Source organism: Megascapheus bottae, unplaced genomic scaffold (assembly GCF_031878675.1).
Source record: "Megascapheus bottae isolate mThoBot1 unplaced genomic scaffold, mThoBot2.hap1 HAP1_SCAFFOLD_132, whole genome shotgun sequence".
NCBI lineage: Eukaryota > Metazoa > Chordata > Mammalia > Rodentia > Geomyidae > Megascapheus > Megascapheus bottae.
This window is the reverse complement of record NW_028327855.1, coordinates 33,702-56,993: the sequence shown is the minus strand read 5'-3', so window position 1 is coordinate 56,993 and position 23,292 is coordinate 33,702. Positions and strand designations below refer to the sequence as shown.

At 46.9% G+C, this 23,292-nt stretch overlaps 1 protein-coding gene across 1 annotated transcript; it reads left to right on the top strand.

The window, feature by feature from the left end:
* Window positions 1-6,161: 6,161 nt before the first annotated feature.
* On the top strand, window positions 6,162-11,013 carry LOC150039012 (ral guanine nucleotide dissociation stimulator-like). The gene is made up of 7 exons (XM_090328064.1): window positions 6,162-6,188; window positions 6,471-6,592; window positions 6,790-6,885; window positions 7,189-7,393; window positions 7,497-7,727; window positions 8,740-8,854; window positions 10,852-11,013. The coding sequence occupies exons 2-7, from the start codon at window positions 6,483-6,485 to the stop codon at window positions 11,010-11,012; spliced, it is 918 nt and encodes a 305-aa protein (XP_090184190.1). The 5' UTR covers window positions 6,162-6,188; window positions 6,471-6,482; the 3' UTR covers window position 11,013.
* The last annotated feature ends 12,279 nt before the right edge of the window (window positions 11,014-23,292 follow it).

Sequence of the window (23,292 nt, the reverse complement as noted above, 5' to 3'; positions counted from 1 at the left end):
GAAGGAATGACACTGGACCAAAGGAAAAGAACTCAATACATATCCTATGTAACTGTAACCATTCTACGCATCTGTGAAAATAATGTAACTTCTTTACATAGGGATAAAAATCACAGTGAGAGCCTGGTTGGTGCTGGTGGGAGGCTGAGATCAGAGGATCACGCTGCCTGTGCAGAAAAGTCCCCATGAAATGTTCCTCACACATAGCCACTGGGGCTTAAAGCTGTAGTACTCTAGCTTTAGGCAAAAAGAGCTCTAGAACAAGATCCAGGTCCTGAGTACAAATTCCTAAAGACAGGAAGGGCAAGGTTGGAGACCTTGACAATACCCAGGTGCTCATGGGATCCAAGCTATGTGACCGCAGCTGGGAGAGCCTGCGGGCTGCATGGGGTCCTCTGCAAGCTGGAGGAAGGAGGGGTCCAGTCCTCCACCTCACTCCTGAGGGCAGATGTCCATTCAGCCTCTCAGGCCCCTGCCAAACTCTCTAGGAATAAGTGGGAGAATGTGGGGGGAGCGATGAAGACACCAGGAAGACAGCAGAAGCACACGTGTGTCCAGGAGCAGGTTAGAAAAGAGGTCCCTGTGGCTGGAGAGACATGACACAACACACTTCCCAGACCAAGAAATGGCCGCACAGGTCCATACTGAAATACAGTGTTCCCCAAACCCACTGCTGACTGCCACAAAACGAGGAAGTCACACTTCCCTTGAGACCACACTCAGCCAAGCTCTACCCAGGTGTCAATCCTCCGGTCCCAGTAAGGAAGGGGTTGTGCCCTGTCTAGACAACAACTGTGTATCAGGGACAGAGCACTTTGGCCTGAGCCTCCGTGATTTTCTACTTGCAGCATGGCAACTGGTGAGACTTGACCCTGAAGCCTGACCACTGGGGAATCCATAGCATCTCTCAGGAATCTTCATCTTAAGGTTTCCCTTTCGTGTCTTAGAAGACAAGTGAGGAGCAGAGTGGGACTTGAGAGAAAAGGGGTTTAAGGTTGGGTCCCGTGAGGCTAAGAACCCAATTGTGTCTCCTCCATGGTGGTGTCTACTCCACACAGATCTACCCCGGGACCATAGAATTGAGGTGCTGGGGTAACACTGGACAGCTATGTCCTGCTCGGAGCCAGCACAAGGACAGAGAAGGGGACCTTTGGAGAGGGTGTGTCAGAAGGAAGGGGTCAATTGAAGGGACCTCCACAAATGACCTCATTGCCTTCACAATGGAACTTAGAACCTTGGTATCCCAGCACCCACAGTCAACACAAACCCCCCACAACTCACTTGTGTGGCTAGCAGACGTTCAGGAGATGTTTGCCAGTTTTTCCTCAAATGGGAGAGTCTCAGGCCCCATGGAAGAGCGCAGAGGGTGCCTGGCATACGTGTGTGCAAACAAGGCCAGTCCTGGCAGTGAAAACTTCTGGGTCATTGGACCCCACAGGTGACATGGAGGCCCAGGCCAGTAAGTGGCTGGAAAGCCCACCACATCTAAGTCTCCAGTCATTACCAGCTCATTTGTATGTGTGTGTGTGTGTGTGTGTGTGTGTGTGTCTGTGTGTGTGTGTGTGTGTGTATGTGAGAGATGGGGGGGCGAGGCAGACAGAAAGACAGACACAGACACAGAGAGAGGCATACAGACAGACAGAAAGACATGGAGCCAGAAGGACTGACAGAGAGTTACAAGAGAGTAAGACAGAGAGACCGAGAGAGTCAGGGAGAGAGATAGAGACAAAGACAGCAAGACATGCATAGAGAGAATAGGAACTTATTTTAATGTAATTCCCTGGACTGTATGTCAGAGTCCTCTTTGGTTCCCTATTTTCAGCTTAAACTATTCCCCTGGTCCCACTCCAGGATGAAGCTCCAAGCCAGGACGAGGGCTGCAGGGCAGGCACCCTGGAGCAGCTGGTGGAACACTTGGTGTCTGCCCAGCTCACCGGGGAACACTTCTTCATCCCCACCTTCCTCTCCACTTACCGAAAATTCACCAGCACCGAACAGGTCCTGGACCTGCTCTTCCAAACGTGAGTACCAACTGCAAGGGCAGTGGACTCTTTTTCTCCACGGGACCCTGGGAATGACCTGCACAACTCTCAGGGCTACTCTGATCCTGTGGAGTGGGGGTGGGCAGAGAAGCATCTTAGGTTATGCCAGGGCCATGGGAAATGCCTTGTGTGCTCCCCAGTAGCGTAGGCTCAGTCCTGTGACCTTCTTCCTCAGGACACAGCTTTCTGCCTCCAAGCTCTGAGCCCTCAGACAAAGCAGACTTTCCCTGTTTGGAGAATGGTTCCTCAACTACATGTAGACAGAGCAGGGATAGGTGAAGGCAGAGTGAGAGACCCTCGGCCCACAGGATTCTCAAGGGAGAAAAGGCTTGTCCCTTTACATTGCACATAGGTTGAAGCCCCTCCGGGTCTGGACATGTTTGTAGGGAGAAAGCACAAATAAGCCGCACTGTTGCAAGCCGGATAAAACACAGGAAGAGACAGCCAGTAACTGTCCAATTCCTCCACAGGTTCAGTAGAGGTGAGGCCTTCAAGGACTCCTCTACACAGGATGAAATCCTGCCTTTCTCCAGCCAGGATGGCATGCCACAGGACAAACTCAGAAAGTGAGTGGACTTTGGTCACACAGTTTGACCAGGTGTTCTCCTGCGTGCTCACCACCTGCTTAGGGGACCACAGCATGCAGCCCTGCTCCAGGGCTAGGGTGCTAGAGCACTGGATCTCGGTGGCCATGGTAAGACACAACTGCTGCCTAGAGACTCTCCCTTCAGGGTCTTATATTCTGAGGTGTTCCAATGTGCTCAGAGCCCTGTGTGGACTTCAGGGCCTCCTGCCCAAGGCCATCTTGTCTGGACTCCCACATACCACACATGCAATGGTGCTCACTCCCTCATACTCACGACTCAGGGGCAACTTCACCCAGGCCTGGTCATCCCTCTCTCCCCTCTGAAGCCCTGTAAGCAGCTCCCCAGAATCCTTGTACTGACCCTGGCTTAGCCCAGCCAGCAAGGCATCAGGTGGCAGCAGCAGCATGCAAGGCTCACACACCCTTCCCATGCAGGAATGCAGAGTCCTCAGGAACTTCTCCTCCCTCCATGCCATCCTCTCTGCTCTGCACAGCAGAGCCATCCAGCGCCTGGACAGCACATGGCAAGAGGTCTCCAGGTGGGTCCTTCTCTCCACAGAAGCTGTGCACACACAGGGACTAGCCAGCTTCACCACCAGCCCCAGAGCCAAGCCTGTATGACCTGGGCTGCTAGCCAGGAAAACAGGGACAGTGCCTGCATTATGCCTGTTCAGGCACCGGCAAATGTTCAGTGCAATGTCTCACTGAAGCTGGACAGAGACCCAGAGGAGCTGTCCAGGATTTCTGTGGTAATTCTACATTTCTGTCCAAAGGAAATCCAAGCACAGTTGTCTAATACAACTGGGCTGGACTCCACTGGGACATGAAGAAGAAATTGCTTCCAGCTCCTGGGTCCTTGGGAACTTCATACAATCATTTGAAAACCTCCTGTTCAGGCAACTTGCAGGCCTGGCTCTAAAAGAAAACCAAGCCTGTCTCCCTCTCTCTCACTTTCCCATTTGTCACTTCTCTCTGTCCCTCCTACAGAGACAGCATGCAGATTTATGAGAAACTCTCAGAGATCGTTTCTCCTTCATGCTCTTACTTCCGGACCAAAGTGCTACTCTTTCAGGTAGAGAGAAAGGGGTCAGAAAGAACAGGGCTAAGAAGGCAAAAGTGGGATCCAGTTCCAAAAAGAAATGCTTTCCCGTTTTTTTTTTCTCTCCATTCTGGATCTTGAACTCAGGGGATGGCTGTTGTCCACAGTTTTTAATACTCAGTGGTCTTCATTTTCAGTCCCAAGCCCACTCCATGTTTGGAGTTGATTGTAATTCACAGACTCAGTGACTGTGGATTGAACTGGGATCCCCCGATCTCAGGCTCTTGAGTACCTGGTATGTAAGTCAGCTGCACTGCTCAGGAGTGAGTTGCTCTGCCATGGGATATTTCAGAGCTGTCCTTAGAGCCAAACAGACATAGGACACACTTGGTTTGGATCTTAACATTCAGAGCCAGGATGTCTACCTGAAGGAACTGGGTCTCTCTGTTCTCCCTAGAGCAGGTGCTGCTCACCGCCATACAAACACAGAGAAGGACTAGACAGGGGAACTGAAGGTGGCTGGGGGTTTTCTTGACAAGGGAGGCCAGGCACTGCTCACTCAGCCCTGAAATCTCAGCTGGACATGACTGCGAGCCCTAACCTTGAGACTCAACCATGAAACCCCCCAAGTGAACTAGTCGCTCCGATAGAGACACCCACACAAATCAAGAAAGGAAAAGATGTATCTACCTCTACATTCCAACATACTGAGCTCCTTCACACACGATTCCAGAAGCCTCAGTGGGAAGGGCTGCAGACTGGACTCCTCAATGCCTTGACCCGCTTGTCCACTACAGTATATCTGGGGAACTCCCTACCCAGATGCATAGAGAAAGATTTCTGCCAGGACACAGACACATAGGGAAGAGCTTTGTGGGAAAGAAACTTTCTCATGATTCAGAGCCCCTCCCCTAGGTGAGGAAATCCAGAATTTTTTTTTAGGAAGTTAGCTGAAAGTCCATAATCCTCTCCCTCCTGGACTATTCTACCCTCCGGCCCATGACAATTATGGGAGCACTCACTGACTGCACCCTGCTCACAGAGTTAGAGTGTCTCTTCTATGATTGCCTACAGTGAAGTGGACAGGCCACCATCCCTTCCTATTCCTCGGTCCCCTCCTGTCACCTATGAAGACTGAGGAATTTGGATGATTGATGAGACAATGAGGAGAAAGAAATTTCCAGGAGTCCAGAGAAGGCATTGGCACAGAGACTCAGGGCAGCACCAACATTGGGAGAAACCAGTGGATCCCATAGCGCTCAGAGGAACGTCATTTATTTGCAGAGTTTGCAGATGACGAAGCAGGCAGAGAGAGGCCAGTTCAGAGCATGGCATCCCTCAGATCTGCTGAGGCAGAGAATTAACCAGAACAAAGCAGCAGGTGGCACTAGCTTTGGCACCATCCATGCTCAGGTCAGGGACAAAGGTTGAGTGGACACATGTCTCAGGAGTTCTGCTCTCCATTGTGACAGGAGCCTGGTGACTTTGCCCCCAAGGAGAAGAAGGCCAAGAGAGGCCAGAGGCAGGCTGAGGACATGGTGAGTGACTGTGTCCTGAACGCACCAAGAGTGCCTGTAAGAGAAGAGAAGAGAGGTCTGCTTGCTCATCTTACCTCTTGTTCCCCTGCCTGAAATAACTCCATACACATGGGATTTGATTCTTATAATCCCTTGTCCTGAGTGGCTGCCAGAGACAAAGGAGGAGGAGAAGCCAGAGCATGGCAAAGCCTGTGTGGCAGGTGGCCTTCAGAGGCTCCTTAACTTGGGGAGGTGTCAATGCCACCCTTATACTGTTTATTATCCCAAGTGCAGAGAAGGGGCTCTAACAGATTGGCCAGAACAGGTGACTCTGATAAGAAAGGCCCTGTGAGGATGGAGGCTGTCTGGGGAGGCCTGCAATGGGGTCCTAGGCCATGACACATCAACCCATCCAATTCCACAGGTTCACATCAAGGGCACCGTGCCCTACCTGAAAACTTTCCTGGGAGACTTCCGAATGATCGACACGGCCTTTAGGGACTTCCTGGATGTGAGTAGTCTGGGCATCACTGAGCTGCTGGGGTTGGGACAGAAAGTCTCCTGCTGTGTGGTGAGTTATGGCACAGTGAAGAGTTTCTTAAGATAACACTGCATCCATCTTAAGAAGGGACATCCAGAGCTGCTGGGATAGGGAGCTAGGGCACATAGCACAACTGGGACTCAAGTTCCTCTGGGCACAGTGGGCAGTTGGGATCAGTGGAAAACAAAGGACAGGCCAAGCAAGCACCAGTGAGTCCAGCTCAGCTGAGCCCTCAGTCACCCCATGTCCTCAAAAGGTTTGGACAAGATGATCCCAGAACCTCTTTGGAGATGTGTCCAGGTCCCATCTAGGACTTGGTTCACAGGCACATGTAGATGCCCTCTGTCCCATGGAAGAGGACCAGCCCCTGACAGGGAGGACTGAAGGGAGGAAGGGTGGGGTTCTCCTCACATTCTTCTCTGCCTTCTAGGACGGAGTCATCCATTTTCAGAAATTGAGAAAGGTGAGTTTCAGGTGCCCTCCTGGCTGGATGGGGACCAGCAGCAGAGTCAGCTTCAGTCACCATGACCGGTAGGGAAATTTGGTTTAGAGTGCAGATCTTTCCTGACGACAGGGTGGGGATGTGAAGTGGGAGAGGAGAGCTTCCTGTGAATGAGTGTGGACACAGTTGTGAGAGCCACAGCACCCTGATGCACTGAGGCTTCCCAGAGCAAAGCCTGGTGAATGCTCTTCCCCTGGGCATCACAGCACAGCCCTCCACTCACCTCATGCTCTCCTTGGCCAGGAATATGCAATCATGGAGCAACTGAAGCAGCTACAGGCAAGCTGCAGCTATGAACACATCACCCCAGAGGAGAAGATTCTAGGCTGGTTCAGAGACCTGGAGCGGCTCAGCGAGGAGGCCAGGTGAGCTGGGAGACACTAGCACAGGGAGAGTCACCTGTCACTGGGATGTGGTGCCAGCCTGAGTGGCACATGTCTGGACTTGAGGACTTACACTCCCTAGGGCCAGTGACCAGGTGGGTGGCAGGCTCAGAATTGAAGCAGAATCTGGGAGGTCCCAAGCTTCAATTTGGTCAGCTCACCTCACACCCCTTGCCTAGCTATGACCTGTCATGTGCACTGGAGCCTCCGGGACAGAATGACACTGCAAGCCCTCCGACCAAGAAGCGCTTCAGCATCTGGAAGGCCTGGAAGAAGTAAGGACCTGGCCACTGATGGGCAAGAACCAGGGAAGATGATGGGATGGGTGTGGGAATGAGACAGGCTGTGGATGAGACATTTCCATTGAGAAGCCAGGTCTGGCACTCAGTTCTCTGGGGTGTCTGCCCCTCTGCTTACACTGAGTTCTGTCTCTGTGATTCATCCATCACATAAGGGAATGGGAAAATGTTCACTGACCCAGATCATGGAGTGGAGATTCAGGTCCCCAGTGTTTGAGGTCTAGGGTCTTGTGTGTGTCCTGAGAGAAGTTCCTTCAGTAAGCTGACCCCTCTCTAAAGCCACCAGACCCAGAGTGCTGCAATTAGTACCAGTGGCAGCTCCCAGTTGAAGTGGATGGACCAGGACAAGAGTGGCCCTGAGATGAGCAGCACAAACACCACTGCAGTGCAGTCAGACAGCAATGTGCAGTCAGCTCCCTCCTCCAGCTCCTACCCAGAGCTCCTCAGGAGCATCTCACAAACATCCTCAGGAGACCCGAAAAAGGTGACTTCCTGTCTTGCCCATAGTCCTCTTTCCACTGCCTGAGAGGAAATCCCTAGACCTGGTTGGAAACCTGGATTTCTCCTGAAGTTGCTGTCATCCACAGGTCCAGGGATCCTCCTCCCGGTCCACTGGGGTGACCAGCTTGGCCTCTGCCAGCCAATCCTCACCCACAGACACCAGCACAATGGACACCAATTCAGCCAACACTTACAGTGGCACCTCAGGGCAGAGTAGTGGCAGCTCATCCGCGCCTCCCCATCTCAGGCTGGGAGACTCGTGTGTCATCAGGGTGGTGCTGCCTGTGGAAAACAGACGTCTATGCAGAAGCATTGAGGTGAGTTGGGCGGCTGCATTTCCTTCTGCTCTTCTGACCTAAAAAAGAGGGAGGGAAAATTATGCCCAGTCTCCAGGCAAGAATAGATCCTCAGGCAGGGTCAGTGAGGAGTCCCGAGAGGAAGAATGCGGACACAGATTGGGGAAATCCTAGGCTCTGGAGGGCATAGTTTAGATACTTCACTTTCCCCAGGAAACAACCTAAAGGCTGGTGTTTGATCACAAGATTAGTAGTGAATGAACACGATTGCCAGTTGAGACTGTTTACTGTCTCAGAGACAATCCTCGCACATTACTTAGAGGCTCTTCTGACAATCACATCTGGGTTGGAGGACAGCGAGACATAGGGATCCTATGTTCTGGGAAGATGAGGAATGTCTAAGGCAGGGTGCTGCAGATGATGGAGCTCAAAGATCTGCTCACAAGTAAACTCCTCACAGGAGAGAGAGATGTCTGCTCTTCTAGCTACTCAACTGGGCAGATGACATTCAGAGCCCCTCCTTCCTCATGCTGGGTCTGGTGTCTGCATCTGGTTCAGTCCTCTCACCAACAGGAAGGAGAATGGGTGTCATGAGCAGTCATCTGGGGAGGCAACGACTTCCTCTCTCCTGGACTCTCAGTGTTAGTGGAGTTTATCAAGGCTCCACAGGGTGTCGTTCATCACTGCATCCTCCAACTCACCCCAGACCTGGCTAGGAGCAGGCACTGGGCACTTGGCTGGCTCCTCCCTTGCCTGGGGTTTCTGGAGTTTATTGTGTATTCCACTAAATCTCAGGGGCCCAAAATTTGAAAGCAGATCCAGGAAGAGCTGGTAAACTCTACTAAGAATACTAAATAACCAACTTCAATGCATGGACTCCTCTTCAGGAAGGAAGGGTTAAAACACACCCATGAAACCCCATGGCATTTCTCATATTTAACACTAACATGGTTCCACAAAAGCCCTGGATAATGACTTCAGGGAGGGACCCCTGGGACCCAGTCCTCAAGGCCTGTTTCCTGATTCAACCCAGGTGACCAACCAGGAGAAGACCCGAGATGTCATCGTGAAAGCTATGAAGAAATTCCAGGTGCGTGGATACAAGCCAGAAGACTTAGAGCTGGTGCAGATCATCACACAGGATCAAAGTGAGTCCTAAAACAATAGCTAGGACAGGCAAATAAGTAAGTTGGCAGGGGCCCAGGAGTTTGGACCGGTGGTAGAGAGCCGTCTAGAATGCAAGAACACCAGAGTTCGATTCCTTGGAAATATATGCATAGGCAAAACAAAAAAAAAAAAGAAAAAAAGCCAGAAGTGGTGCTGTTAGAACTCTAGCCTTCAGAAAGCCCCAAGGCAGTACTCAGGCCCTGACTTCAGCCCCTAGGTCTAGCAAAAAAAGAAGAAGTTTGGCAGGAGAGAGTGTCCTCACCCACCAACCCCTCCATCAGGGTATGGCAGCATAAGGGCAGCCTTAGACACCAGGCCCAAGCCAGCCCTGGTTGCTGCACAGCTATTGCCCTCATGGACATGCTTGTTCTTGCCCTGTCTGAGGAGGAAGTAGCCAGTGCAGAGACCATCCGTGAGGACTGGAGACAATACAGCTCATAGGACAGAATGGCTGGCTTGGTCACCAGAATGGACTTTGTCATTCTCCAATGTAAACACATGGCTTCAGAAAATACCTGACACTTGAGTGTCACTCAGTTGTAACGTGTGTGCTGAGAATTCCTGAAACCCTTGCATTGTTCCCACACCATTAAAACTATGCCTCCAAACATTACTCACCCTATATCATGGACTAATGCAAGCCCTGAAAGAGCTATTGAGAACTCATGGGCAACTTCCCAATATTCTCTACCTATGTGTTTTTCTTCCAAATGAGTTAGAAGCCAGGTGCCTAGGACTCAGCCTACAAACCCAGTTCATTAGGAGGCTCACCTGAGGCTCTAGGTTGGAGGTCAGCCTGGGTTAGAAGTCTCTGATTCTCTTTCTTCTATCAACCACAGTAAAAGCAGGAAAAATCATATGGCGCCAGTGGCACAACACTTATCTTGAACAAACAGGTCAGGGGGAGAACCGAGTCACTGACTTAGATAAGTGAGCCAAAAGTTGACTTACTCATAAAAGATATAAGTTGAAAAGGTAGACAAAAGTTTAGGTAGATGAGACAGATAGAGAGACAGGGATAGGGATAGAGACTGAAGTAGCCAAAGAGACAGGGACAGGCTGGGAATTTGGCTTAGTGGTGGAGTCCTTGTCTAGCATGCACTAAGACCCGGGTTTGATTCCTCAGTACCACATATACATAGAAAAAAGCCACAAATGGTGCTGAGGCTCAAGTGATAGAGCTCTAGCCTTGAGAAAGCCCAAGGACAGTGGTCAGGCCCTGAGTTCAAGGGCCAGGACCGGCAAGAAAAAAAGAGACACAGACAGACTCACAGATGGTAAGAGGAGTCAGACTCATGCAAGACTCATGGAACTCAAATGATAATGAGCCACAGTGGTGTTGCTGTCTTGTCTTGGCAATGAGGTGCAGAATCTGTCCAGTTCTTTGTGAGGTTGACCAGCATTGATGACAGATTACAAGTTCCATGCAGGATGTGTTCTGAATTCCTTCCTACCTTGTGACCATTCCCACTATGCTGGCAGCATGGGGTTTTCCCTCTCACAGCATAGGGTTTTCCTCTCACAAAGAGTGCAGGATACAGGAGACTGGGAAGAAATTAAGGGCCAAAGGCAGGACTTGCAGTCTACTTGGGGCACATGGTCTTAGAGGACCCTGGAATTCACTGCAAGAAGCCTAAGTTGGGCCTTGATTTTTGTGGTACTGAGGGTCCATGTTTGTAGACAATCTTAGGAGAGCTGGTTTGCACATTGCAAAGCCTGTTGTGTCTGTGATGCTGATAAGGCAGCACTGAGGTCAGAACGGGATTAGCTTGTGCCTCCTTCACCCTGACCTGGCAGGACCTGAAGTCCAAAGTTGTCCTCTGAGAAAGGAGTTTTCAGCAGTTCTTTCAAATGCAGGAATCAGAGATTGGAGGCATTCGGGGTCCTAACCAACAGTTGATCTCTAAGTGCATGGGAATGGTAGTGGTCTCAGCCCTAGTTTCGACAGCTAAAGAGCTTTGTGTCCCTCTTCCACCAGAGCTGAGGATTCCTGATGATGCCAACGTTTTCTATGCCTTGAAGACTATGGACGTCTACCATGTGGTGCTGCGGAAGTACACCTTCCCCCGGAGGACACCTGCCAAGCAGAGATCCAGCTTCAGCCTCTTCCACAGGAAGAGGAGGGGAAGCAAGGCTTAAGGAGAGCTCCACATGCGCATGCCTCCCTGGGTCCTGCTGACCATCATGTCTTGAGTGGCCCTGGCCACCCTGCACCTTCTTTTACTCCAGCCCAGGATACCCAGACTCCACCTACAGAACCACCCTGCTGTGCCCAGGCTACTTGCATTAGCCAAACTCCCCTCCCCTCCTTGGACTCCCTGAGTGCCTCGGGCACCCTGTGCCATCACAGGACAACTGTACCCACCACACTATCACCTGACATTTTGGAATCTACTACAGGTCACCACCACTTGTGCACTTGGCTCTTCCACTCCCATAATCGTAGTTCTGTTCTTCAAAGATTCACCAAAGGACAATTCGCGACCCTCAGCCTTTCTAATCTTTGTTAGGCTACACCAAAATCCAAGCCTCTGCCATGAGGCTTGATTGAGACTCACCAAGTGATGGAAACCACACACTGCAGAGCTGTGGTGTTGAGGAAAATGCCTCAGAACTCATTCTTACATACACATGCAGACTCATTGGCCCATTATTCGCGTCAAGGTCATGCAAACACCATTTCACAGAGCAGTACCACAGACATTGGAGACCAATGAAGATTGGAATTTCAAGAAGCATGGGCCCTTGCTCTGTATATGGTTTATTTACAATGAATATTTGTGTACATGCCAGAAAGTAAAATACTAATGGGACTGGAGGGGTTTTTTAGAAAGATAAGTTAGATTTGAATGTTCACATTTAATTAAAGTTCTTGTTCTTCTCTGCTCTGGTTCTTGTGCTTTTCTTCTTTTATCTCTATGTTACAGAGACAGTCTTCCATTTGACAGGATGGAAGATATTTATAACAAAACTTAAATACACATCAGACTGCTTCACCAATTTACCATCTATTACTTTGGGGTTTGTTCTGAAAAACACCAGATCCTGCTCAGTATTTAACTCAGGCAGATGGACTCTGAACAAAGGCTTATCCAATTTCCCTGAAACAGATGCAAATCATCAGTCATATCGGTTTTCCTTGATACAAAATGTGACAAGCTACTGCCTTCATTTCTCTTGTCAGGGGGGGCAGGCCTGGGCACTGTCCTTGGGCTTTCTCAAGGCTAGAGCTCTACCACTTGAGTCACAGCACCACTTCCACCTTCTTTCTATGTATGTGGTACTGAGGAATCGAACCCTGTTCTTCGTGCATGCTTAGGCAAGCACTCTACCACTAGACCAAACTCCTATCCCTGCTTCAGTTTTATCCATGGAGAAATAGATTCAGATATAAGAACTGGACTAAAAGTAGGTCCTTCCAAGAATCACTAAGGGGAAGGAAATGAAGAAAATAAAGAGAGAGAGAGAGAGAGAGAGAGAGAGAGAGAGAGAGAGAGACAGACAGACAGACAGACAGACAGACAGACAGACAGACAGAGACAGAGAGACAGAGAATTATTCTGGGACATATCTCAGAGTTGACCCATTAGAGGAGTAAGGAAACTGGGATATTTTATGTAATAGCTCATATTCATTATTGTTTAAGGGCTGTCCTGGAGCATTAATGCCTAAGGGACTTCCAGATTGCCCCTTATGTAGGCTGAGCATGCTAATATAGGTAAAAAAAAATGTCCACAGGCAAAGAGTGACAGTAATTCGCAGAAAGAAGCCACCTGTGCATAGGGAAATGACAAATGATGAAGACATATGGAGGGATGGCAACCGTGTTGGTTCACAAATAACTCAATTAGAGCATTCCTGTAAGAGGGTGCAAAAGCAGTGACTCTCCATGCAAGGGTCATGTGTGGAGTGAGGCACTAGTTACTCAGTTAAGTTAAAATCAGCTGAATTGAGGCATTATAATGACTGTATTGCTAGCTACCTGGGAGGTGGACTTTGGGAGAATGGTAGCTTGCAGCTATTCTGAGTATGTAGGTTTATGAGACCTCTTCTTTAATACATAGCTTACTATGGAGACTTCTGCCTATCATCTTAGCACACAAGGCTAAGATGGAGAGGTTTGTGATTCCAGGACACTCTAGGCACATGGTAAGCAGGTTAGGCTCATGGTCCCTTTGCTCTGTGGAATACTTGTTCAACTCTGCTAGCCTGGAGTTAGCTGGAGATGATATGTATAATGAGTGCTTATGGCTGAACTCCAATAACAATGTATTTGCAACAATAATAATAAAACAAGGTTGTGGGTAGATTTGGTCTATAAGCCATTGTTTTTTACTGTTGACCTAGATAGGAGTTTTCTAAGTAGAAGTCCACTCAACACTTCTTTCTTTTCCTTAGTTAAAAACAATTCTTACTTTTATCTGGGTCACTGTATAACTAGATATAGCTAAACTCTGATCAATGAAGTGGGAATATTTAGTGACAAATTCTGGAAAAAGATTTAAGAGAGAACAGGCAGGATAGATAAGGCCTTTGCCATCTTCCTATCTGGCTGCCCGTAATTCTGATCTGATGGTCGTGATGACGAGGGTGATCACCAATAGGAACGGTAAATAAGAACCCAAAGGAGGTGCCGGGAGTTTGGCCTAGTGGTTAAAGTGCTTGCCTAGCATGCATGAAGACCCGGGTTCGATTCCTCAGTACCACATACATAGAAAGAAGCCAGAAGTGGTGCTGAGGCTCAAGTGGTAGAGCTCTAGCCTTGAGAAAGTCCAAGGACAGTGTTCAGGCCCTGAGCTCAAGCCCAGGACTGGCAAAAAAAAAGAACCCAAAGGGAGGCCACCCCTCTCGTGGCCCTTTCATTCCCTGAAATATGGTCCTCATCTACCCTGAGACAAGCTGGCCAACAGATATCCTAACTGGAGCCTAAAGGAAGCAAAAAAAGAAAGGGAAGGCAAGCAATTTCCTTCCAAGGACTTGTCACAGAGGTTGTGAACGTTTCGATGACATTCTGTTGGAGGAAACATAGTCACCTGGTCACATCTAGCTTCAGGAGAGGCTGAAATATTGGCACGGGCTGGGAAGCCATGTGCCCACCTAGTTCTAATCCTACAATGAAGAATTAATGATGCTTTAAAAAAAAGAATTAGGGATGTTTAAATTTTTTTCCACACAAGGGACAGACACACACACACACACACACACACACACACACACACACACACACACACACACATCAGGTCAAATCTGATATGCAATGAAAACAGCTCTGTCTACTACCATTTTACAACATAGCTGTGCAAACAATTTTAAAGATCCATGCTTGCTCCACGAAAGAGTATCTTAGTCAAAATACATACGTGTCCATTCTAAAAGGTCCCTGCCCCCGCTATGCAGCTCTTCTGTCATTAGAGAAAAACAGAGTCTATGGATAGTAATAAACTGGATGTTTAGAAATGGAGAAAATAGAAAACCTACTCTTAAGTGTAGCTGTGACCTAATATTTGAGCTCCAACTAATATGAATATAAATTGATCAAATGTCAAAAGAAATATGAGAACCCTTGGGTGCCTGAAAGTTTAGTTTAAAAAAATCCTCTCATCTGTCTTTATTACTCCCTTTGACCAACATATCAATGACACCTTAGTAGAGGATATAGGATAAACAGAGCCAAACATGCATGAACTGGGAAAAATGAAGACATGAGAAAAGCCACTTAGAGCATTTAATAGACAATACAAAGTAAGGCAGGCACCAGTGGCTCACACATGGAATCCTTGCTAAGCAGGAAGCTGTGATATGAGGACTGCAGTTCGAAGCCAGCCAAGGATAAGGAAAGCCTATGAGACTCTGTTTCATGCCTTCGGCCCCCAACACCATTTTTTCTATTCACTTGGCATCCCTCTGACTTCGTGGAAATGGCTTACTCTTGTTTGTGCTCATTCATGCCCTGTCTCGTCTTTATAATTTGACTGGCTGCCCTTTCCCCAGAGGGCATCCAGAAACTGGCTGGCCTTTGGCATCTGTTCAGCTGAAATTCAGCTGAGAACTTTCCAGATGCAGCATTACCACTATCCTCTCTAGAAAGCTGTCATTTGGTGCTGGCAACACCTCAGGTCAGCTGTCCCGTAGCCTACTTCTCAGCCGTTCCACTTTACTGGAGAACCACAAATAGTAAAATGAAGCCAGGAATCACTTCATCCCTTGCAGAACAGGTATTGGTCACCAGTGGCCTCTGATCAGGATCTCAGATGCTCCAAGCATTGAATTACAAGGACCCAGTGTAGTCTAACCCTTAACGTGAGGGCAGTGAGAGGGCAAACCAGCAGAAGGCAGAGCCAGGTGCAGAAATCCCGGGAGCTTCAGTACTTACTTACAGGTACTTATTTACCTTACTGCAATGCAATGAATCATCTAGATGAGGTAGGTGGCCTACTGCTCAGTTGTCCTCTAGCTTCATTAGCCTTTACAACCCCATTCTCCTGTTCCATGAGAGATGCCAAATCAATGTTTTTAACTGAAACTCTAAATGTCCAGTATATATAAACACACTGAAGTCAAGAATGTGGTGGAACTAAATTTGTATTTCTGCTGAGAAATGTTATCCACCTTCCTTTACCTCTGATAGCCCTGTTTTCTGGTGACCTCTCAACCTCAAACCAGGGTATAATTCCCTGCAGCCTCTGAAAGCTTCCTGTTCCATAACTCATTCTCACCTGGAGAAGAGGGCTGAGGAGCTCATTTCTAATGTGGTTATTAACAAGTCTTAATCCAGGCACACTGGTGGCTCATGCCTGGAATTCTACCTCCTCAGGAGTCTGAGATCTGAGAAGCAGGATTCAAAGTCAGTCTGGACAGAAAGGTTCATGAGAATCTTAGCTCCAATTAAAAACCCAGGAGAACCATGACATGAGAAAGGGTATCAATATTTGTGAAGTAATGTACCTTCTATCTGGAGAATATAATGTAACCCTTGTATTAATTACAATAAAAATATCTGGAAAAAAACAGGAGAAGAGGTCTGCCTTAGTTGTTAGGACACTAGCCTTTGGGTGAAAAAAAAAACTAAGGAAAACTGTTCTGACCCTGAGTAAGCCCCAAGATTGCCACATACACACACCCCAAAATAGTAATAATTCCTTATATATCCTCATTAAAATGATGCTTCCAACAACTGCAAGTCATCCAGTGATGGACATTCTCATGAGACAAGAAAGGACCCACCACCACTTAGTTTACCACACTGCTAAGGGTCACCAAGAAACACATTTGTACCCCCTCTCTGAAGGCCTGAGACTGGATAGACCATTAGCATTCACCAGTGACTAATGTGAGGAGCACACACACATACACACAGATTTAATTCTGGCCTCTTTAATAATGGTGGAAGAGCTGCTCTGCCATCTCTGTAACTACAGGGATTTTCCAGGAAGAACCAGAGAATAGAGTTCACCCACAGTGCTCACAAAGCTATCCTGGCTGCACAGCTTTGCAACTGAAAATGCTACAATCTCATCCCCAGGGTCTCCAATTTCCTGCTCCTCCCACGCTAGTCTTCACCTACCACCACTCACATACCATACCATCTCACACTCCACAGGTTCCCGTCTCAGTAAATAGGCTTGAACTATCAAAGGGAATTCAAGATGGGCAGGTACAGGAAATGTGAGTCATGTTGGAGTAGCTACCCTTTTGTTAACATGGCTACCTGTATCAAGTCAGTGGCAGAGCATCCAGAACACCCTTGATTTGGTCTGCAGAGGCCAGCAATATTATTGCAGAAGGATCAACCCTCAACTACATGGAAATCTTTATGAAATGTTTCTAAGAAAAAGGTAAGCTGAATGACAGGGATGTTCTGATGCACCTCTCTTTCATGGGACTATGTATTGTAGGTCATTAGGGGAAAGTGTTTACTTCATTCATTCATTCATAGAGTGTGAGCAAGGAATGACATCATCCCAGTTGTAAGGAAATGGAAAGACTTGGAAAAAATCATATTAAGTGAAATAAGCTCCATGGTTTCCCTCAGTTGTAACAATTAGATAGGCCAAAGACTTAAGGAGAGTCTTCTCTGAAGTAGAAACCAAAATGGCCTAGAGACACAGGAAGAAATGCTCGACATCTCTGATCATAAAAGAAATGCAAATCAAAACATCTCTAAGATTCCACCTCACTCCAGTTAGAATGGCCAGGATCAAGAAAACTAATAACAACAGATGCTAGAGGGGATATGGCCAGGAGGGATCACTACTACACTGTTGGTGGGAGTGGAAAGCACTATGGCAGTTCCTCAAAAGACTAAACATAGAGCTCCCCTATAACCCAGCAATCCCACTACTTGGCATTTACCCAACCATCCAGAAACAAGGGCATACTAAATCCAACAGCACAATGATGTTCATTGCAGCAGTATTTACCATACCAAAGCTATGGAACCAACCCAGATATCCCTCAGTTGATGAGTGGCTCAACAAGATGTGGTATTTATACACAATGGAATCCTATGCTGCTGTCAGAAAGAACGACATCACCCCATTGGTAAGGAAATGGAAAGACTTAGAAAAAATTCTATTAAGTGAAGTAAGCCAGACACCAAGGAACATAGGCCCAATAGTCTCCCTCATTTGTCATAATCACTAGGAACCCTGGGCTCTCCTAGCAGATATTTAAAATAGAACAAAATCTAGAGACATTAGGCCAAATCTATATTGGAGAAAAGGATTGTATAACATTGGCATTACTCCTGATGAAACATAATGCGACTGGCACATGACATTGTGCCTGGGCACAGGACCACAATGCACATATGACACAACAGGGCAAATAAGCCACACTCTGCAGTCTCTGGAGACATGGGTGCCAGTGTGAGGTGTGTGTCACTGATTCTCACAGTGTACCCCTCTGTAGGGAATGTTGGTTGTGGGGGAGACTGGGCCTGTGTAGGGACATAGGAAGTATCTGTCATCTTCTTTTAATTTTACTGTGAAATTAAAACTACTCCAAAGTATTCAATTCTGAGCTGGGCACCAATGGCTCCTGCCTCTCATCCTAAACTACTCAGGAGCCTGAGATCTGAGGATTCAAGGTCAAAGCCAGCCCACGCAGAAAAGTCCATAAAACTCTTATCTCCTGTTAACAAGCAAAAACCCAGAAGTGAAGCTGTGGAACAAATGGTAGCAGGCCAACCTGTGGGACCAAGTGAGTGGCCCTGGCTGGGTCAGGCAAGTAGGAGGAGGCTGGGTAGCCTTGCATTGGGTGGGTGAGGTGCGCCGCCTACTGGATGGTAATGGAATAAGGTACTATGGAACTAACACTGGAGAAATAAACACCTTTATGCATCTCAGCTTATCTGTATCATTATTGTGCTCCCTACACAGCCTTAAGCAAAAATGCTAGTGGACATGCCAAGACCCTGAGTTCAAGCTCCACTACCAGCGTATGCATACATGTGCACACACACACACACACACACACACACACACACACACACACACACACAGACACGTGAGATATCCCTCTATACATGACCTTAATAACAATAAAAAAAATGTTTAAAAGCCAAATGAAAGCTCTAGCCCTGAGTTTAAGCCCTAGTACCAGAATGAAGTAGTAAGATAATCAAGCTCTTTGAATAAACTCAAACCATCTTTGTGGCCTGACAGTAGGCCCAAACTTCTTAAACAACACAAAAGTAACAACCATTAAAAAAAGAAGGAATGGGGGTGGGTGGAGTGAAATGGGGACCAAGACATGAGAAAGGGTATCCATGTCTGTGAAGTAATGCACCTTCTATCTGGTGAATATAATGTAACCCTTCTATTAATTGTAAAAAAAATATGAAAAAAGTAAGAAAAAGACAACAATCATTCATTATATGGCTTTTGTTTGAATATCCTGGAGGTCCTTTCAATTAGCTTCACACTATATGGCCTTATGTATCAAGATTTTGCTCTATTGCAGATCTCTGCTAGTAGAGCCCAAGGTTTCTACTGATTATGACGAATGAGGGAAACCATTGAGCCTAAGTTCCTTTGAGTCTAGCTTACTTCACTTAATATGATTTTTTCTAAGTCTTTCAATCTGCGTTTCTGAAACTCTAACACCAGTCATTTCCTTCCTTCTGAAACATATCCCTTGAAGGAAGATGTATATCTTCCTTGTGCTGATATACACTTTCATAAAATTTAAGTAATGACAACTTATTTTTCACAGAATTTCCTAACAATCAATGTCAAATGTCAAATGTAAGGCTGGATTTATTGGTCTAAAAGCATTCTGCTCTAGAAAACTAAAAATGGACAAAAGTAAAAAAAAAATTACTCCCGTGATGCCAAAATGCCGTGTTGCTATATTGACCAGTTTTCTGAAAAACAGGGTATTTGACAACACAACAGTATTTATTTTATTTTTCACTTGCATTTAAAGTAAGTAAACCTAGTGTCTACTCTCAAAATAGTCAAAGAATTATCATCCTAAAAGAACCCAGAACTTTATTGCAAATATCTTTTCTGAAATTCTCTAATTATTATACATTTGGAAGTGAGTACATAGCATATTCAAGGCAATTATACACACTAAATGGTATATAAAAATTAAGATTAAATAAACCTAGCCCTACCTGTTGTTACTGTATGCATTTATTTGAAATAGGGAAGAAAGGGGGAAAAACAAGATGACTTGAAGGGGGTTGGGGAGCAAAAGAGGGAGAAAAGCATGAGAAGAGGTATCAAAATTCAAAAAGTAATATACCCACTACCTGCCGGGCCTAACTGTAACCCCTCAATACATTACCCCACCCCAACCATTTTTTTTAAGTCTACCCCTAAGGTAAAGTAAAGCCCCACCAAAGTTCTAAATCCAATCACCGAACACTTAGTTCTTAATCCAAGTATCTTATATACATTACACACATTCTTTAAAGAAAACTTCCACCTAAAATAAAGCCCAGATACAGAAAAGCACACATAAGAGGTATTTGGCTTAATGCATTACACAAATGCCAACTCCACTTCACCACAACTAGGTTAAAAAACAAACGGTGGAAAAACAAAAACACCCTGCCACTTCAGAAACAAGATAGCAATCACAGCCTTCTCCTTCCTAACCTATCTTTTCATGAAATAAGTTTCCTGCAGATTTGTTTTCTTAGTGTAGTCTTGCCACCCAAGTTTGCATTCCAAGACAGCAAATATTTAACTTATGAAGGCATAATTTCATTGAAATTGTATCTCTTAACAGACAGATGTATATTCCTAGACAGCAAATCTTAACAATGCTTTTCAAAATGTTTTACTAGGCTTCTTTCTTAATTGAACTAATAAGGGATGTCCACGGAACTGATTGACTAGATTAAGACCTAAATATATTTGTGTGGGTTTTTTTTTTGCTAGGGCTTGAATTCAGGGCAAGGTCTCACTTGGCTTTTTCACTCAAGATTAGTGTTCTACCTTTTGAACCATGCCTCCACTTCTTGCTTTTACTGGTTAACTGGAGATAAGAGTCTGCTCAGAATTTCCTGCCTTGGCTGGCTTTGAACTCTGATCCTCAGGTCTCATCCTTCTGACTAGCTAGGACCAAAGGCTTACACCACCAGTGCCCAACGTAAGAGCTAATTATATTTTTAAGGAAAAAAATTACTCATATAAAAAGTATGTATAACTTAAGGTCCACGAAAATGAACCATGAATAAACAAGTTGGATTGGTAATAAGTATCTTATTCAGTCACTGCTTTTCTTTTAGTATATTTATTCTTTTACTACTACATATAATAAGATACAAATTCATTTATATAAACAATGATTTTTTTTCAGTTTCAGGATTCCTGAACTAGACATTTTCCCCCAACAATGTATTAATATTATATATACTCTAACCATAAGACAAATTCCACCTATCCCAGGAAGAAAGATAAAAGCTGTAATTCCACTTTCAGTCAAACAGAAAGGAGTCAATTTTGTGGTTTATGAAGGCAGCAAAACTAACTGGAAAATTAAAGCTATTATAACATTACGGTAGTTATACCTAAGTACATATTTTACGAGCCCTTTCATCTTTTATCCTTGAAACATGTATATGAACAGTCTTGTGTTTAAGATTGCGACCAAAAGCAATTGGTTAGGGTTTTATTTTTTTTTCTAAATTTAGGACCCTCTGTGTCCTCAACAAGCATATCAATTTTTCACTGAGGTTCAGCTAGTGTCTAAAAATTCTGATAAAACTAAATGTTGATATGGCAGGGTTCACACATAATTTTTTTAAAACAATTGGCCTTGGTGAAATGTAACTTTGTCTCAAAGTATAATGTACGAATATATGTGAAGAACAGAAGAACCCTGGCTTCTAATTCAAGACATTCCTTTATTACCTATTCCACTCAAAATGATTCCTGTCTGCTGTGTGCCAAGGCACTGTGTTGGTTGATATCCTAGATTTAATACATATTTTCTCGCAAATGCAGTCACATGCACACATTTAGCAGTATTTTCCTAAGTGTGTAATTTAACTCTTAGGAAGTGAATGGTATAAACACTCTGAGCACAACCATGCACGTATATACGACCACGGCATACATTCTTGAAATTACCTATGACAACCTCCCCCCATCAGCAGACAAACTAAATGGCATGAATGTGCTAGCTTCAGTGCTACTAGAAGACTTTTCACTGAGCAACTTACAAGGTGACCAGCCTGCACGTCATTCCATGACTGGTTCCATGAATTTTGCAGAAAATAACCCAGGCTGAACTGCGCCGCGTCCCACTCCACTCACAAAACAAAAACTAAAGCAATCCCTCCAAACCAGACACGATTTTCCAGGAGCTCCTTAAAACAACTCTGCCCAATAAAGCAAAAGCTGGAAGCAATTACCAAGAAGAAAACACACCCCCACACCCCCCCCCCACACACACACACTTTTAAAACAAAATTTCCTTGAGCCCCTGTGGACCGAAACCGAACGCAACGCAAGGGGAGGCAGCAGAGCAGCCCGGTGCCGCACAAGTGGCCGCGGAAGGGTGGATCTCCCCACTCCCAGGCAAAACAAAGGAAAACTTCACACAGGTTGCGGTTTTCTATCAAACCCAGGGCCACCCGGAGCTCCCCCCCCAACCCCGCTCGTCCCCGCGCCCAGGCCTCCCAGCCCGGCTCAGCGGCCCCCTGAGCCCAGCGGCCCGTGGACCTCCGTCCACTCTCCAGGGCAGAAAGGAGCCGCTGCCCTCGACCCCTGATCGGGCTCGGGGATCCGAATGAAGGTTCAACGCCCCCCCCACTCACACACACACATTTCCCACCCAACCTCCCTCCCCCACCAACACGCACTCCTCCTCGGGGGCGGGGTGGGCACAAGATGCCCTGGAGGACGCGGGCAGGGACCGGGAAGCCCGGGGTGGGGCGGGGATCATGGCCACAGCGAGCAGGTAGCGCGGGCAGAAGACACAGGCCCGCCGGGCCAGGGGAGGGGAGAAGTTTCTCCCCAACTTCCCGACTCCGGGCCGGTGGAGAGCAGCGATCGCGGAGTCGCCTTCCCGGAGCAGGGCGCCCGGGCCCAGCGCCTCCGGAAGCGGGGTCGGCAGTCTCCCCCCGCCGGGCCGCGCTCGCGCGGGTCGCTTTGGTGGCCTCGGCTCTGGACGGAGAGGGGGCGGCGGGCGGGCGGAGAAGACGCCTGCCGAGGCCCTCCCGCTCTCCCTCCTCCACCGGGACCACCTTTTAGGCGTGGGGGCCCCAGGCATGGGGCGCGGGGCTGCAGGCTGTGGCGAGGACTGTGGAGCCGGCCCGGGATGCCTGACTTCAGGAGGAGGGAATTCCCGGGCTCCCCCACCCCGCGACTCCCAAACCACGCCCCTTCCCCGGGCCACGCCCCTTGCGCCCTCCGCGGGGGCGGGGCGGGGTGGGGGCTGTGGCTACTTGTGCCTGGTGCCTGCTTAAGGGCACTCCTATGGCAAAAAAAACTGGAGTTTTTACATTATCAGCATGGTCTGCTATTCATCAGGAAGAAATTGACGATTGCAATATTCAGAGAAGTAACATAATGTCTATTAACATTTACTTAAGTGTTACAAAGCATTTGATGAATAAAGGTCTTCAAAGTATTGAAAGGGCATAGCACAGGTTAAACATGTTCATAGATACAGAAAATGCTCTTAGATTCTTTCACTATATCAATTGCTGTAAAACAAATAACATTCTGCAAGCAGTAATACATGAATGGATTAAAGGCTATTTTCCTAACTTATAAAGATTAAGATATAACATATCAGATAATTTTAATAACCAAAGGAAATTCACTGACACAATGTAGCTTCCAAATTAATTCTTTGTTTATTTTTTGTTAGCTTCTCTGCAAACCTTTCTCAATTGTTTCCATTTAGGATTTTCTGTATTCTTTTTGTGTGCAGTTCTGGGGATTGAACCCAAGGC